The sequence below is a fragment of the Chionomys nivalis genome, chromosome 5 (assembly GCF_950005125.1).
Source record: "Chionomys nivalis chromosome 5, mChiNiv1.1, whole genome shotgun sequence".
Lineage (NCBI taxonomy): Eukaryota > Metazoa > Chordata > Mammalia > Rodentia > Cricetidae > Chionomys > Chionomys nivalis.
The window spans coordinates 91313518-91330713 of record NC_080090.1 but is presented as its reverse complement, the minus strand read 5'-3'; the positions used below and the strand labels follow the sequence as shown (position 1 = coordinate 91330713).

General features: G+C 45.4%; 1 protein-coding gene across 2 annotated transcripts in view; it reads right to left on the bottom strand.

Annotated features, from left to right (window-relative positions):
• Positions 1-4332: 4332 nt before the first annotated feature.
• Zranb3 (zinc finger RANBP2-type containing 3) overlaps positions 4333-17196 on the bottom strand; it is a 162927-nt gene continuing 150063 nt past the window's right edge. The window contains exons 18-21 of one of the 2 annotated variants that reach the window (XM_057770825.1): positions 10732-10842; positions 9459-9879; positions 5571-5702; positions 4333-5273 (exon numbers count right to left, since the gene is read on the bottom strand). In XM_057770825.1, coding sequence (XP_057626808.1) covers positions 5175-5273; positions 5571-5702; positions 9459-9879; positions 10732-10842 — 763 coding nt within the window. In that variant the 3' untranslated portion in view covers positions 4333-5174. The remainder of the gene's footprint in view (positions 5274-5570; positions 5703-9458; positions 9880-10731; positions 10843-17196) is intronic. The other variant, XM_057770827.1, reaches the window with a different exon arrangement.

Here is a 17196-nt window from a genome sequence, read left to right as displayed (position 1 = left end):
AATTTGGACTGCTCTTCAGTATCAAGAGGGAGGGGGAATGGACTGGGGGGAGGAGAATAGGAGTGGGGATGGGGGAGGGGAGTGGGGGGAGGGGGCAATGTGTGGGAGGAGGGGAGGGAAATGGGAAACGGGGAGCAGTTGGAAATTTTAATTAAAAAAGAATAAAAAAAAAAAAGAAAAAAAAATTTAAAAAACCTCCACAATATGCATAATCCAGACTCTCTGTGTATTTTCCATCTTTACATGGCTTATTTTTCTACTCTATTACTTTTTAATATTTATTTTATTATCTTTATTCCTTTAATCTATGACTGTACTCTGTCTCTTTAAAGACTGTTTTATTAAAAAAAACCATTTACTTCTTTTTATAAATCTCTATACTCTTTTTCTTCTCTCTCCCAAGCCTACATACATTTTTTAAACACACTGTGACCCATTTAGATGTGTTTTTCATCTGAATCTGTCTTTATTGTGTATCTGTAATTATTTTCTGACCAGGACCAATTCTTAAAATGCTAAGTGGGTGTGGCTAGGGACAACATGGCCCTGCTTGCTTGCTCCACCCAATCCAGCATGGGGAAGACATGTTCACTGCCTCTGAGAGCCATGCTCACAGCTCCATTTTTAGGCACACAACAGGTCTATGTTGCCATTAAGCAAGTTGTAGCACTCTGCTCACATTGAAATGCTCCATAGCTGGATCTCCCAAAAGAGTCAGAGCTGTTTGTGCTGGTGAACCAGGATGCCGTCGTTTTGAAACCTCAGAGTTTGTTTTTTTCTTTTGTTACCGCTAAATCAGGAAGACCTCTTTTAAAGGAGCTGCAGCATGCTGTCAGCAAGCAGAGCCCATCTGGAAAAAAATGCATCTAAACTTAAGTTTTTCAGTGTCTAGAATTCCTTTCCAAGCCCTCTCAGGTTTTATGTGGATTTAGTGAGCACACGTTTGAGTGCCAATTTGTAGTAGGAGGCCGCTTGTTTGTTCCTGGCTGCTCAGTCCTGAAATAACCATATAGAAACTGTATTAATTAAATTACCACTTGGCCTATTAGCTCTAGCTTCTTACTGGCTAGCTCTTATGGTGAGGGAGAATTGTCTGTATTCTGTCAATCATGTTTTAAATAAACGCTGATTGGTCAATAGCCAGGCAAGAAGTATAGGCAGGAAAACCAGACAGGAAGTAGAGGTGGAACAATGAGAACAGGAGTATTCTGGGAAGAAGGACGCTCTTCCCCGAGACCTGCCCAGATTACGGAAGCAGGATGTGACCTGCCCCGCTGAAAAAGGTACTGAGCCAATTGGTTAATATAAGCTACAAGATCTAATAAGAAGCCTGAGCTAATGGGCCAATCAGTTTATAACCTAATGTAGACTCTGTGTGATTTTCTTTGGGGGCTTACCAGCTGTGGGAACTGAGCAGGACAGAAACCCCAACAAGCAGGCCCACATGCTACACTCTTACATCTTAATTTAACCCTTTTCTATTAATCTGTGTATCGCCATGTGCCAGTGGCTTACCAGCAAGGTTCCATCTGGTGTCTGATGGGCTACATGGCTTCTCCTGACTCTGCCTTCTTTTTCCCAGCATTCAGTTTAGTTTTTCCCACCTAGCTCTACTCTGCCCTATCACAGGCCAATGCAGATTCTTTATTCATTAACCAATAAAAGCAACACATATACAGAAGGACTTCCTACATCAAGGATCTCTCAACTCTCAATCTCAGAGCTGGAGGATACGTCTGGTTTTGTCAGCCATTCCCTCTAGGGATCTCCGGTCTCGCTCTTCTGGGACTGAACTAGAAGAGGTAGGATGCCATTTGATATGGGCTTTCTAGTCCCTAGGTCCAGATATTTCCTTTTCTTTTCTCAGAGTTCAGGATCTTTCAGAGTTGAGTCCATCCCCCTTTACAGTTTTTTTGTTTGTTTTTGTTTTTTTTTTTTTTTGTTGTTGTTGTTGAAGTCCCTGAGGGGTTGACTCTGCACCCATAGCTGTCTCCTTCCCTGACTGTGCACTTCTGCACACAGGGGTGCTCCTGCCATGCTCCTGTTCTCGCAGGTCCTCCACTTGTTCTTTGTTAGTTTCTTTTTGAGACAGAATCATGAACTACAGGCTGACCCCAAATTCACAAAGTCAAAGATGACCTTGAACTCCTGATCCTCCTGCCTCTGGCTCTCCAATGCTGGGATTACAGGCCTGCACCACCAGGTCTGGTTTCTGTGGTACTAGAGATGAAACCCAGAGCTTTATGCTGTTATTCCCAAGTCACACAGAAACCCCAAAGACCACCACAGAGCCGATATCCAGTGCAAACACACTGGGGTTTACTCATGTTAGCTTGGACTGTAATCCAACACAACGAAGCAGAGCGTGGGGGAAAACGGCCCCGAGGCTTCAGGGTAGGGGGCTTTTAAAGGGAAAAACCATAAGCAGGTGGCACAAGAACAAGCCAGGGTGGAGCAAGCCAGGGTGGCACAAGCCTTGGCGTTTCGAGATTGGGTATGGATATTCACTTGGGTTATAAGGGAATTTCAAAACAGCGACTGTCAGCAGACAAGAATTTCAAAACAACAGTTAATCAGATACCGGCAAGGATGTTTGTTTGAAGCAAGCAGATGTTGTTTGGACACCCTGGTGGGTCACTTTGACCAAGGCAGGCATGGTTTCTTGGGTATGTTTATGAATTTGCTGGGCTGCATTCACTTCCCTAGTTAGGTCCTGTCTAAAATGGAGTTTGTCCTGCTGCCTTAGTGCTTTCTAGGCAAGCATTCTACCAATAGACCTACATTACCAGCTCTGAACACAAATCGTCTTTTCTCCCCCACTGCAGCACTGGGGACTGAAGCCAGGGCCTCACACACCCTTCCACATCCTCTTCTAGTCTTAGCCCCCAAGTGCTCCCCTTGGCACACACACAGGGCAGCTTTCCTTCAGACTGATGGGACATCCCTGGGGTCAGCCTCTGCCTGCCTTTATTTTCAGTTCCCTAACCACTCATGTCAATGCAGCTGGTGGGTAAAGCAGAGCAAACCAGGGGAGGCGAAGCCACTGAACTGTGAGGGAGAGAGGGAGATGAGGCAGCTGGGGAACCTACATGGCAAATGCTCGATCTAGACAAGAACCCAGCTCCATGGATCATACCATAAAATGTGGGGTACCAGGGAAGACTGCTTGGACATAGGTTTAAGGCAACAGAAGATCTTTATTACCTAGCTGGTGACTGCATGGGTGTTCAGGATCCCAGCATAGTCAGGAGTCCTCTGAAGACCAGTGAATGCCCTTCCCACTGGGTCGTCCCTCCAGTTCATCACTTAATTCTTCACTGTTACCATTGTATTTTGAGTGTCTAATCTTCTGATTATGTTTTTATATAGTCAATTTTATCATCATTAGTCGTGTGTGTGTGTGTGTGTGTGCGCGCGCGCGCACGCGCGTCTGCATGCATGGAGAACACGCATGTAGAGGCCGATCTCTGACTAACCCTGAAGCTCACCCTCTCACTGTTCCTCAGGGAGCTCCAGGGATCCCTCTGTTTCTGCCTAATTGGTGCTGGGGTCATAGACGTGCCATCACATCAAGGTTTTTATACAGGTTTGGGGGTTCAGACTCAAGCTATCAGCTTCTGTGGCCAGCACCTCATCAATGGAGCCATTTCCCAATACCATCATCACTTTATTTTCGAGACAGGGTCTTACATGTTACATGACCGTGCCTGGCCTGAAACTCACTGTAGAGAGCTGGCTGACCTTAAACTCACGAAGACCCACCTGCCTCTGCCTCCTGAATTCTGGAATTAAAGACATGCTCCACCATGACTGGCTTGTCATCTTTTTAAAAGAGGTACCAGAAATAAATTTCATAAACTAGGATTCAGAAATGGAGAGATGGTTCAGTGGTTAGGCGTGTTTGTTGCTCTTCCGGGAAAACATCAGTTCAGTTTCTACCACTCTTGCTGAATGGCTTATAGCTCCCTGTAATTCCAGGTCTGGCAGATTAAACTGTACTCATACCTCCATACAGGGACACAGAAACACATAACTTTTTAAAAAATCTTTAAAAAGTACAAGATTATTTTAAAAACAAAATATTGCCAGGCGGTACTGGCACATGCGTTTTATCCCAGCACTTGGGAGACAGAGGCAGGCGGATCTCTGTGAGTTTGAAGTCAGCCTGGTCTACAAGAGCTAGTTCCAGGACAGGCTCCAAAGCTACAGAGAAACCCCTGAGAGAGATGCAGAGAGGGGAAGAGATAGAAGAAGAGAGAGACAGAAAACTGCCTCCTCAGAGAAATGGCAGAAAGGAAGAGAGAGGGAGTAGGCGGGACTTGTCTCTTAAAGGGACAGGGTGCTGTCTGCCATGCAGGCAGGCCTGACGCAGGACGTAGGGCTTGATGCACTGTGCCAGGTTCCCAAGGGGCAGAGCCAAGGTGTGCCTGGATGCAAACACTACCAGACAATGAAGACCAGGAGACAGAGGTTCTTTCGATAATTAGCCTGGTTTTACACATAAAAACAAAACAAATGGAAAAAAGTAACATGCAAGCAAACAGAAAACTAGACCATAAGAGTTTGGTGGCATTGTATTTTATGTTCTATCTCTGTTCCCATGATCGCCCAGAGCATACAAATTGTACACAGAAGCCACTGTCACAATTAGCTTATTTACAAAAGTATCTTCTCAAGAAAGATGGCTGGCCCAGAAGGCAACATCCTGAACACACACAGCTCTTCTCCAGGAGGCAGGCTGGCCGTGGTTGGTCCAGAGTTCCACAGTAATGATGGCTTTCTTCCAAAATGCCCCTGATTTTTCTAGAATTTCCATTTATACCCCACAATCCAGAACTAATACTAACCAAGAAGCAACTGCCAGGTATTGGGAATATATTTATCACATATTACATGCACAGTGCAGCGATGAGGGCGTATAAGGGGAAACAAAAGCTGAACAAAGTTTTCCCGAAACATGACTGACAACCTCCATGGAGTCCGCAGACCACAGAAACGCTTCCCATCACTCCTCAGTTCCTGCTAGCTGCTTCATTTTGAGAGCACTTAGCACAAAGTCTAAATTCTAGCTCTTGATGATGTTTAAACACTTTTCACTCTTAAGATACGAGACAAACACCAAGAGACATCTCGTCAGCCCCTCTACCTGCAGGCCATTTGCTCTGTTTACCCCGCTACTTCTTCACCAGAAACCGAGTGATGTCTGACCCGTGCTTCATCGCCAGGGAACGTCGTCTCGCCTGACTCCTTTCCTTGGCTTGCTGGGCAGTTCTCTAGAAGTCAGCAAATGCAAGGTTCAGGTTAGGGGAGACTGCGCTGCAGTGGCGCATGGCCAGAGAGCCATGAGTGTTAAGTGAGTGAGCTACCCACTGAGCTGCATTTTCAGAGAAGGAATGAAGAGGGTAGCAGCCATCCCACTTCTGACTGTGCGCTTCCACGGAGCCATTGTCAGGAAGCACCTCACATGTGCTCCCAGATGGGGCTGCAAGCTTGCCCAGCCTCGCCCACCCGTGTGCACAAGTTCCCCCCAGGGCTGCTTGGACTAGCACACACGTGTGATTGTCACTGACCTCCCTGTGGCACACGGTGCAGAGAGTCTGCAGGTTGTCCAGGGAGCACTGTCCCCCTCCCTCATACACTGGCTTGATGTGATCCACCTGCCAGAAGTGGCCTTCTCCTGGGTTTCTTAGCATTTCATTTAGCTGCAGGAAGAACATATAATCAGCAAGGAGCTGTGGCCGTGCACTGTGCAATCCCTTTCTACAGCAAAAGCACAGGAGAAACACGTCAGGACGCCTTTTATAGCTGTTGTTGTAAGTTAAAACAAACCATAGAACTCAAGGTTAGCAATTTGAAGGCAATAAAATGTTCCTAAAGGACGTTTTCCCCCATATTACCTAACATATTTGAGAAATCTTATAACCAAATACAAGATACCAAGGCTCCTGACAGATTGGGGGAAAACTGGTTGCTTTTTTACTCTTTAAGTTGCTTTATATATTTATGAAGCCAAAAGTGAGAAAATAAGAACAGATTGGAAATTAAAAGCTATATTAATACTAATAAAAGCAGTATTAATAACTAAATAACCATCCATTATTGACCTAAATGCATTTGTTCCTATATCAACGGCAGGTTAACACTAATATCCACAATGTTTTGTTTGGTCTTATTTTCTAGGAAACATCTTTTGTATCCCAGGCTGGGATCAAACTAATCAAGTAGCCAAAGATGACCTTGAACTCTTGACCCCCCTCTTCCACCTTCAAGTGCTGGGATCAGAGCCTGCAGCATCATGCTGGGTTTATGCAGTGCTGGGCATGGAACCCAGGTTTCCATGTGCACTCGACAAGCTCTCTACTGAGTTGCATCAGCTCTGGCCAGAACTTTTGTTATTTACCAGACAAGTCCTCAGGTTCCATGGACTGGCATGGCACAAAATCTCCACAAAACGTCTGTACCTTACGTATTTGGAATAAACGAAGATATCTGCTTTAAACAGTCAGTATCTAGTCCACTCTGCACACACACTTAGCTAGTGATCCCCTTTGCTATAATGAGATATATTTGAACATTTTCCTGAGATAGTAAAACCAGTGTGCACGAGGGTACTGCGACTGTTTAAATCTCAGAGATTAGCATGTACAATGTTTTTTATTTTTTTAGTCTTAGATAAGAAACATTAAAATTAATTTTATGAGTGCTGGCCATAGGAACCCATGATTAGATCTACCCTAAAGCAGAAACACAGCTAGAGGCATCATATTCCTGACCTCAAAGTGACAAAGACAGTATACTGCTGGCACACAAGAAGACACACAGACCAGTGGAACACAACAGAGGACCCAGAAACAGACCAATTATAGACACCTTTTTTTTTTTTTTTTTTTTTTTTGACAGGGTTTCTCTTTCTCTGTGTAAAAGCTCTGGCTGTCCTGGAACTCACTCTGAGACCAGGCTGGCCTTGAACTCTCAGAGATCATCTGCCTCTGCCTCCTGAGTGCTGGGATTAAAGATGTGCGCCACCACCGGCCGGCTTGGACCCCTAATTTTTAACAAAAGTTCTGTGTGGTTTGACTAGGAATGACACCTATAGACTCATGTGTTCAAATGCTTAGCCTATAGAGTGGCAATATTAGGAGGCGTGACTTTTTTGGAGTAGGTGTAGCCTTGTTGGAAGAAGTGTGTCACTTTGGGGCCAGGCTTTGAGGTCTCATATGCTCAAGCTAAGCCTAGTGTGGCTCATAGTCTCTTTTTCCTGCCTGCGGATCAAGATAGATGTAGGACTCCTGGCTTCTTCTCCAGCACCATGTCTGCCTACATACCACCATGTTTCCTCCCATGAGGATAATGGACTAAACCTCTGAACTGTATGTAAGTCAGCCCCAAATAAATGTTTTCCTTTATAAGAGTCACTGTGGTCATGGTGTTTCTTCACAGCAATAAAACCCTAAGACAGGTGTCAAACATAGACCCTGGAAAAAAGACAACCTTTCAGTAGATGGTGCTGGCCAAGCTGGACATTTGTAAGGCACTTTAGTGGACCAGTGACCTGACCAGTAGCGCCAACCCGAGGAGTTCTCAGGCGGCAAGCTGGTGCAGGGAACTTTGTCCTGATAATGTTAGTCACTGCCTGACTTTCTTTCTTCCGTACTGAGCTTCCAGCCTTCTGTTAGAAGGAACAGATTGAGTTTAGAAGTAGTGACAAATGTCATTCCAAATGGCATATTCTTAGAAGAAAAGAATCCATTTGCTTCTGCCCTTTGCAGCCATTTTTTTTTTCTCTCTGAGCATCTTTAACTGGCAGATTCAATGGTCCAGAAGATGTCTTTATTTTCTCTGGGAAATGCACAGCAGATCCCCGGGGGCCAGCTCTTATCATGCTGAATTTGCCTCATGAAAAGAATCCTGTTCAATGTGAGCCTCCTGCTGAGGCTCCTCCCTTAGCACTCCTGGGAGCAGCGGCTAACAAGCAGTGGCTGCTACATTCCTAGACAGGTCACTTTCAAAATGATCGTGAGTCTCATGCATCTTTAGAAGTCTGCTTTCCCAGGCAGCAGGCAGTGTGGGAGCTTGGCTGAGGGGTGCAGTTAAACCAGGGGATATCTCAGGAATATTGCTAGAGAAATAGTGTATTTCTTGAGATCCCACAGATACATTAAGTCATCGTTTAGAAACAAATGTTAGCTAATTCTATCATAATGTAGGAGGTAAATTAAATTAAAATATATAATTTGTTTTTTAATTAATTAATTCTAGTCAAGGTCTCACTACGTAGCCTTCTTGGCTGTCCTGGAACTCACTCTGTGGACCAGGCTAGCCTTGAACTTGCTGAGATCCTCCTGCCTCTGTTTCCCCGAGTAAGTGTCGGGATTAAAGGTGTGTGATACCACACCTGGTTAAAAATATATAATCTGTATAGCTGACAGGAATTCCTCTGATATCTTAGTGGCAAGGATTGCTTGGGTGACCCTTTTTTGACTAAGCACACCACAAAATGAGACATTTTCGTTTAGTTGGAATCTTAGAATAGTTTTTGTAAGAAGATCAGACATCTGATTGTGCTTCGGGAAGCTAAGTGAATACTGATGAGTGTGCTAGGCAGGGTAACTGGCCAAAAGCTTTTACTAAAGTCATATTGTGCAATGGATCACACACAGCCTTTTCATTATAAGCTGCAGTTTGGAGTTACCCCCTTACGCCTGGCCCTAAGATAGGAACATATTGGAAGTAGCTCAGTGTCTGTGTTTGCAGCCATGCACCACACTTAACCCTTAAGACAGAATCAGAATCCGAGCACACGCTAGATCACAGAGCCACTACTGAGGAAAACAAGTCGGGACGTCATGTGGACACAGCGAGACACAGAGTGAAGGGATCTCTACGGGAAATGGTCCTGTTTCTTTCCTCAAGCAACAGTACAAAAAGGGAGGGGATGCCAGAGACTAAACAAAGCATAAATGGCATGACAACCAAAACAAAGATGTATTTTGATCCTAATTTGAACAAAATAAATGCGGTAATCTTGAAAAGCAAACATGCACTCACTCTAACTGACAACTTCTCATTGTTGGCTGTAGCCATTTGTACTGTGATTATGTTTTTACACAGGAAGAGCTGAGAGAAGAGAGGGAGGAAGAGGGAGGGAGGAGAATGAGGGAGAGGCAGGGTAAGAGAGACAGGAAGGGAGGGGAAAGAAGGAAAGGATGGAGGGAGAAAAGGGGGAGGAGAAGGAGGGAAGAAGAAAGGAAGGAGGAGGAAGAAGGAGGGAGGGAGAGAACAGAGGGAGAGAAGGGAGGCGGGCGGCAGTCATTGCCCATGAGATGCATAATGAAGATGAGCTGACTGGACGAAGTGAGAGACAGATGCAAGCGGAGAGCCACATGGTGAGCGCTAAAGCTGGTGATGGTGTGGGTTTTCTATTTTCTCTCCCTCTGTACACGTCCGTCAGCACTCACCTCAGACCGCGCCACTGTGACAGGCCCGCGCCATACCTGTTCCAGTGGGAGCTCTGCGGCCCAGGCAGCGTCTAGAAGACTCTTCCTCTGACTTTTAGGGGCGCCTCTCACTCGCAGAAAGAGTTCCTGTGCATTCAGCCCGCAGAGCTGACACACGCCATGTTCTGCTGCAAACACCTGGGCTCGCAGGTAACTGTTATTGGATCGGATCCAGAATTCCTCCTGACATTCCAGGGAGCAGAAGCGTGAGTCCCAGGCGCTAGACCCTTGCTCAGGCTGGCAGGTGGGATGCTGGCAGCGGAGACAAAGCGGCCTTCCTTCCTTATCCACAGCCTGAATGTAGCCTTTAGATGGCGACGGCTCAAGAGCAAGATCAGCAGGGCAGGGTTTTGGAAATGGGAGGCAAGCACTGTCAAGCTTTCTACAATAGAACAAAACACTGTATAGTAAGTAGAAAGGCTTTGGAGAAAGGCCTCGGATCAGGAATTCAGTCAGGAGGTGAAATGGCTGTGGTCGGTAGTACCCCATAGTCCAGCCTACTTGACAAGAACCATGCCACAAAAACTAATTTGACACAAGCAGCCTCTTTTATGGCTGAGGGGCCTCCCCACTAAGCACTTCCAGACATCAGATGAGATATACTGGAGATGATGCTGGACCATGGGATGGACTGGAAATGCTCATCCAAACTAATGTGAACTCTCTGGAACCCTACTGGCTGCGCCGCTCCTCACTCAGCTGGCTTATACACCTCCTCAGCCTCAGGACACTATGGATTCTGTTTTTTGTTTTTTTTTTTTTTCCCTGCCTTACAGAGCGAAGGGACTGTCATAGCCAGAGTGATAGAGCAGAACACTTGTTAAATATCAGGTTTCTCCAGGTAAACTACAAGTTGATCAGACAAACACTAGACGTGAAACACAACAGGACACACGCTCACTTGAGTGGGGCCCCCAGCCAGACTGGGCTGATATAACCGGAACAATGCCAGGCTGGCAGACAGAGTCAGGTCTAAGGCCAGGTCTCCTGGCATCTTTACCCACCTGGGGCAGGTGACATAGGCTCCTGGTTTTGAGTATTCCTCGTCTCTGATGTCTAAGATGATGAGCTCATGGGCCGAGGAGCATTGTTAGGAGGCCTAAAAAGCTAGTAAATCCTGACACTGCTTTGTGACCTCTGAAGTGGTCACACCATGGGGGCTATTATCACAGAAACTGGTGTGTAAGTTTGAAGCAGTATTTTTCACTGGGTGGAAGTGTCACGGGGCACTTACTTTATAGAAGAATCCTGTGGCTTGGACTCCTTGGTGATCAGACGGACGTGGCCCCCATCGATTTTCACTTTATTCATGGAGGCCGTGGCAACATCTTCTTTAGTGATATATCTAGAACAATTAGATGTTGAATATGTTTTTCTCCACTCGGGAGGCAGAGGCAGGCGGATCTCTGTGAGTTCGAGGCCAGCCTGGTCTACAGAGCTAGTTCCAGGACAGGAACCAAAAAGCTACGGAGAAACCCTGTCTCGAAAAATCAAAAAAAAAAAAAATATGTTTTTCTCATATAGGAGTTTCTGGGGAGGGAGGGGCATTCTGAGAGTGTAGTCGCTGGTGAGGTATCCATGCTCTAGAAACTAAGTCTTCAGCCACGCTCCTGTAAGTACCCTGAATACGCTCAGAGTATTGTGGTCACACACACAAAGGCGAGGATACAGAAGACAGACTAGTTAGGAAGAGGAAGGGGTCAGTGGGAAAGGAAAGGGAACAAGAGAGGGTGATGGGGTGAGTCTGAACAAAATGCATTGTCTGTATTATATATGTGAATGAAAACATCACAGTGAAACCCATTATTATGTGCAGTTAACTCGGAGTAACAACATAAAAAGAGTTTCTATACTCTTTTCTGTTTTGAGTCCCACTGTGTAGTGGTCCTAGCTGGCCTGCAACTCCCTAGATAGACCAAGCTGGCCTTTAACTCAGAGATCTGCTTGCTCAGCTTCTGAAGTGCTGGGATTAAAAATGTACAGCATTTTTGCTCAGTTATTTTCTGTATTTTTAGAAAATCCTTACAATTGTAAAATGATGTATGTGTACACACACACACACACACACACACACACACACACACACAGTGCATGCAGTTCCTACAGAGGCCAGAAGAGAGCATCATATCCGCCCCCTACCCCGGAAATGGAGGGCTATGCAGTCCAATGTGGGTGCTGGAAACCAGTCCAGATCCTCGGTAAGTAGCTAGTACTCCTAACTGCTGAGCCAGCTCTATAGAGCCTTAAATCCTTTTAAAAATGACCCCTTTCTCTCTGTTACAAGTCAGCTTTGTTTTCTCCTTCTAACATGTGGGTTCTAAGGATTGAACTCAGATGCCTTTACCCACTGAGCCATCTTGCCAGCTCATAATGGATCACCAACACAGTCTCAACTTGGTGGTTGCCTCCTTTCCCCCTGGTACCAAAGACTGACTCTGGAACCCACCTCATGCAAGCTAATCAAGTGTTCTGCACTGAGTTATACTCTCAAGAAGTATCTGTAACTCATATTCACCGTGCTCCTGGTGAAAGTAAAGGAGCAAAGGAAAGATGCAATTGTTTCCTAGCTGACCGTGACGTTTGAAAATGGGCTTGTCCTTCTGGCTGCTGTTTGTTATGTGGGAAATAACAAGTCAGTTGTCACAATATTCGTTTCTCCAAGAAAGTCAAGAGTCATTCATAATTTTTAATTGTCAACTCTGCACAGACTAGCATTACCCGAGAGGAAAGTCTGGCTGAGGAATTACTCAGATATGCTTACCTGTGGGCATGTCTGTAGGGACTGTCTTGACAGTTCATTGGTGTTGGAGGTCCCAGCCCACTGTGGGTGGCACCATTTCCTGGCCAGATAGGTGATCCCACATTGTAGAAGAAAGCTGCAGAGTGAGCCAGAGAGCTAACTAGGAAGCAGCAAACCTCATGGTTCCTTCTCAGTTCCTTCCTCAAGTTCCCAACCTCAACCTATTTTTCCTCACTAATCAGAGTGTGGCCTGGAAGTATAAGCTGAACAGACCCTTTCCTGTCCAAGTTACTTATGATCAGAGTATTTTACTGTAGCAAGAAAACCAGACTACATAAACTCTCAAATCTGTGGGAAGAAAGGAGTGGATGTGGGCATAAGAAATGATCAAATACACGTACGGCCGACAGCCGTAAGGAAACTGCCTCTCAAACTGCACAGAGACTTTCCAGGTGTGCCCCTCCTCTTCTGAGCTTTGAGGTCCCAGCAACTCAGCTCTGTCAGCTACAACACCACACAGCTTTCGTGTAAAGTGATTCTTTTAGTTAACCGAGTTCGACTGGATGTCCTATAAACTCGAGGTTGCAGCCCAAGGCAGCAGCCCCTTAACTTGCCAGTCTTAGCAGAACAAAGCCCTCTTGATGTGGGAGCCAGACCCTCTCACGCACTATCAGTAACACCTGGTCTAGATGTGGGAAGTAAAAAAGAAAGTAATTCAATTCAAGGTAAAGGGGTATTAAGTAGGTGAAATGCAATTACCCAATTAATTTTTTCTAATTAGCATGACCCAATTTCTTGGCTAGTTTACCCTTATTGTAGATATTTTAAATTCCACATGAACTTCTTCATGCCCAGCCTTTTGTTTTGTTTTTTCACACGCGTGATGGGGATTTGAACACTGGCCTTTATGCTTGCAAAACAAGTTCTCTTTACTCACTGAACTATATGTCCAGCCCTCCCTATTCATTTTAATGGTTGCATGCCACTCCACTATCACCATGTGATAACCTGTATACCTAGTTTCTGATGAGTGGCTGTCAGGCAAAAGCATACATTTACCCTACCACATTTAAAGATGCTCTAGACTCTAGGGGGGACATGGGTCTCTTACAATACTTTGGTTTATGTGTATAGCTGTTTTGCCTGCACACACATTTGTGTACCACTTGTGCCTAGTGTGTGTGGGAATCAGAAAAGGGAGTCCAATCTCCTGGAGCTGGAGTTACAGATTGTTCTAAGCTGCCCTGTGGGTGCTGGGAATTGAACCTGGGTCTTCTCGAAGAGCAGCCAGTGCTCTTAACCCAAGTCATCTCTCCAGCCCTCCACTGTATTTTTTATACATGAACTGTATATATAGAGATTAGGGAGATGGCTTAGTGGTTAAAGTGCTTGAAGAGCAAGTGTGAGAAATAGGATTTTGATCCCCAAAAATCCATCCAATTGCCAGATGGGTGTGGGCGCCTGTAGTTCTGCTTCAATGGCTTGCCATATAGGTAAGCTCTGGATTTCAGAGACATGCCTCAATGAACAAGGTGGAAAATTAATTGAGGATGATTCCTGACATCTCTATATGCGCACACACACATACACACGCACGTGTACTCCACACACACACACACACACACACACATAATGGAAACAGAAACACACACATATATTAAATTCCCAGAACTAGAATCTCTAGGTTAAAAGTCTTGGCTGCTGTGAGCTGGGTTTAGAGTCACACACCTTAAATCCCAGCACTCAGGAGGCAGAGAGGCAGAGGCAGGTCAGCCTGTTCTTTGTTGTGAGTTCCAGGACAGCCAAAGAATACAATGAGACCCTGTCTTGAAAAAGCAAAAAACAACAGTCTTGGTTGCTTTATGTGTGACAGACTGTTCTCTTCAGCAACAAATAAGTCTACAAGAGCTAGCTTCAGGACAGTCAGTGCTGTTACACAGAGAAATCCTGTCTCAAAAAACCATATATATAGTGTGTAGCTGTGTGTGTATATATACACACACAATATATGATATATCATATATGTACATAGAGAATTAAATATTATTTGTTTATTTTTGTACTTATGTCTGTTTCTTTTTTTTTTTTTTTGGTTTTTCGAGACAGGGTTTCTCTGTGGTTTTGGAGCCTGTCCTGGAACTAGCTCTTGTAGACCAGGCTGGTCTCGAACTCACAGAGATCCGCCTGCCTCTGCCTCCCAAGTGCTGGGATTAAAGGCGTGCGCCACCACCGCCCGGCTTTATGTCTGTTTCTTGAAGCAAAACTCAGGCTTACTCATAGTGAGTTACCTTGATCTTCTAGTTTCTAAGCCTCCTTCTTGGCCTCCATCCCCCAGCCACTTCATTTGCAGACAGAAGCATCTGCTAACACATTTCTGAGGGTTCTAAATGACTCAGACTTCCTCAGCTTTGCAGAGTAGGGGCTGTCAAGCCTGGCCTTGGGTACTGTCAATGGATAAGAGCTCGGATGTCTAATCCAGTCATTTCAGAGGTGCTGAGACATCTAGTCAGAGTTAAAAATGGAAAATAACCACTTGCTTTCGTGGAGAAGGTTTAAACGTAAGTTTCTGAAAACTACAAGAAAAAGATTGACCCCAAAGAAGGGAAATGACACATTTTAAAACTTAGTGTCATGTTTCCAATATTTCATTTTTCATTGTGGCTTCCAGACATTCGTAGAAATATGACAGCTCCTAAAGGGATTATGGTAAATCTCAATTTTGGCAAACAGAGAAGGAAGACTGCTACCCACAAAACCAGTTTCTGAATAAGATTCCAGTAAAAGATAGACACTTATTTTTTTTAAGATTTATTTATTTTATGTATACAAGTGTTCTATCTGATTGTGCACTCATCAGAAGAGGGCATCAGATCTCACTATAGATGGTTGGGAGCCACCATGAGGTTGCTGGGAATTGAGCTCAGGACCTTTTGGAAGAACAGCCAGTGCTCCAAGCCATCTCTCCAGCCCCCAAGACAGACATTTTTGGAAAGTGGCTCATAGTGATGGCTATAATCCTGAGCTTTCGGGTGCTAACCTGCTGGTAGAGGGTCTAAGGTAATAGAGCTGCCACTAAATCTGCCTGGCCTCTGAGAAACGGAACTCATTCAGGAACCATCGCAGTTGTTGCTGGTCTTGGTCATTTCCCATCATCCTAGACTGAGTTACCTAGAAGCTAGCTACAACCTCAGGTTGGATAAGGCCTAAAACTGCTGGGGCTGTTTGGTGTTTGCTGGGACATAATTTTGTGGGGATCTAATCAATTTTTCAGGAATCCCAAAATTTCATGTCTATGTCTTTTTTGTTATTGCTCTTCTTGACATACTTAGTGTGTGTGTGTGTGTATGTGTGTGTGTGTGTGTGAGAGAGAGAGAGATGGAGAGAGAGAGAGAGAGAGATGGAGAGAGAGAGAGAGATGGAGAGAGAGAGAGAGAGAGAGAGAGAGAGAGAGAATATCTGTCTCTGTGGTTGCATGTAGATGCATGTGTGCGCGGAGGCCAAGGGTTGATCTCAGCCGTCTGTTGCTGGACCACTTTCCACTTCACCAAAGCTGGGTCTTTTGCTGAATCTGGAGTTCAATCACTTGGCGAGTCTAGCTAGTCAACTTGCCCAAAGGATCCCTGTCTCTGTGTCCTGACTGACTGCTGGGTCGACTTAGCTTATAAATGGGTCTGGGGATATGAACTTCGTTCCTCATACAGGTGATTTACACACCGAGCCATGTCTCCAGCCTGACATTTAATGTTTTATAGAAATGACTCCTCCCTGTGCATGCCTAGGGAGTGAAGGGTGAAGCAGCCCCCTTCATGCCCACTGGGCTGAGGGTTTCTAAGAGGCTCTTGGTTAATTTCTCTAAAATAGTCAGACAGGGTGACAAGGGGAAAGAGACTGGAGTCTAAGGCAGTCTCAGGTGGCGCTCTGCCGTTCGGTCTTCCACACCTGCTCTGTGGACACACTCTTCCTCCTGCCACTGCTACTCACCAAGGCACCCACAGGACGCCAGTGCTGAGCTCTTCCCCTCTGTGGCTACAAAGGTTTCCCTGAAAGACTTCCCTCTCTCTGACCAGTCACAAGGTGTCTAAATGAACCCCGTGAACAGCTTTCTTCATTCTCCTCCTCCTGTTCACAGGGCCAACTCCTTAACCAAGCTGGTCTCTAGGTATGTTCTGCAGTGTGATAACCTAAAATGTCCTCAGACGTTTCGACACTCAGGAAAACTGACCCTTAGGGCAGCTATTTTCCACTTTTGGAAACATGGTGCCTATGGAAGCCAGAGGAGGTAACTAGATCTCCTTGAGCTGTTATGTGGGTGCTGGGAACCAAACCCAGGTCCTCTGCATCCTTCTATCCTTCCCTCTTGACTAGCGCAAATGTAGACTTAAGGAGGAAGGTGTATCAGGCAGGTTTGTCACTCTGTACAGAGCAGCTGGCAACCTCTCCTGGCACTCTGTTCCATGCTAGGAGAAGCAGGGTTTCTGATCACAGAGACACGGATGTTTACAATGTCACACACACAGGGAGTAGAAACGGGCTTTTGGTGAAGATGGCAGATGATACTAAAAATGTGTCACAATTAATCTTTATTTTCCAGTCTGGGAACATGGTGGTGTGTTACAATGGGACCAGCCCCCTGCTGCAAGGCAGATAAGAGCCCCAGGGCATGCTCTGCCCTCTGGGGTAAAAGTCTCTGTTATATCACAGGTACACCAACCCCTGTCTCTGGCCTGTTAATGAGCAGGATTCCTGGTAAGTAAAATCCAGACAATCTGATGTCTCCCAGCAGATCTGACTGAATTCGCTATATATATAGCTATGTTCTATGAAATGATATAGCTATCATTTTAAGTGTAATTCTTTCTCCCTTCCTCCCTCTCTTAAAACAAGGTTCTTGTTATCCAGACTACCCTTGAACTCCCCATATAGCTGAGAATGACCTTGAATTCCTGATCCTCATGCCTC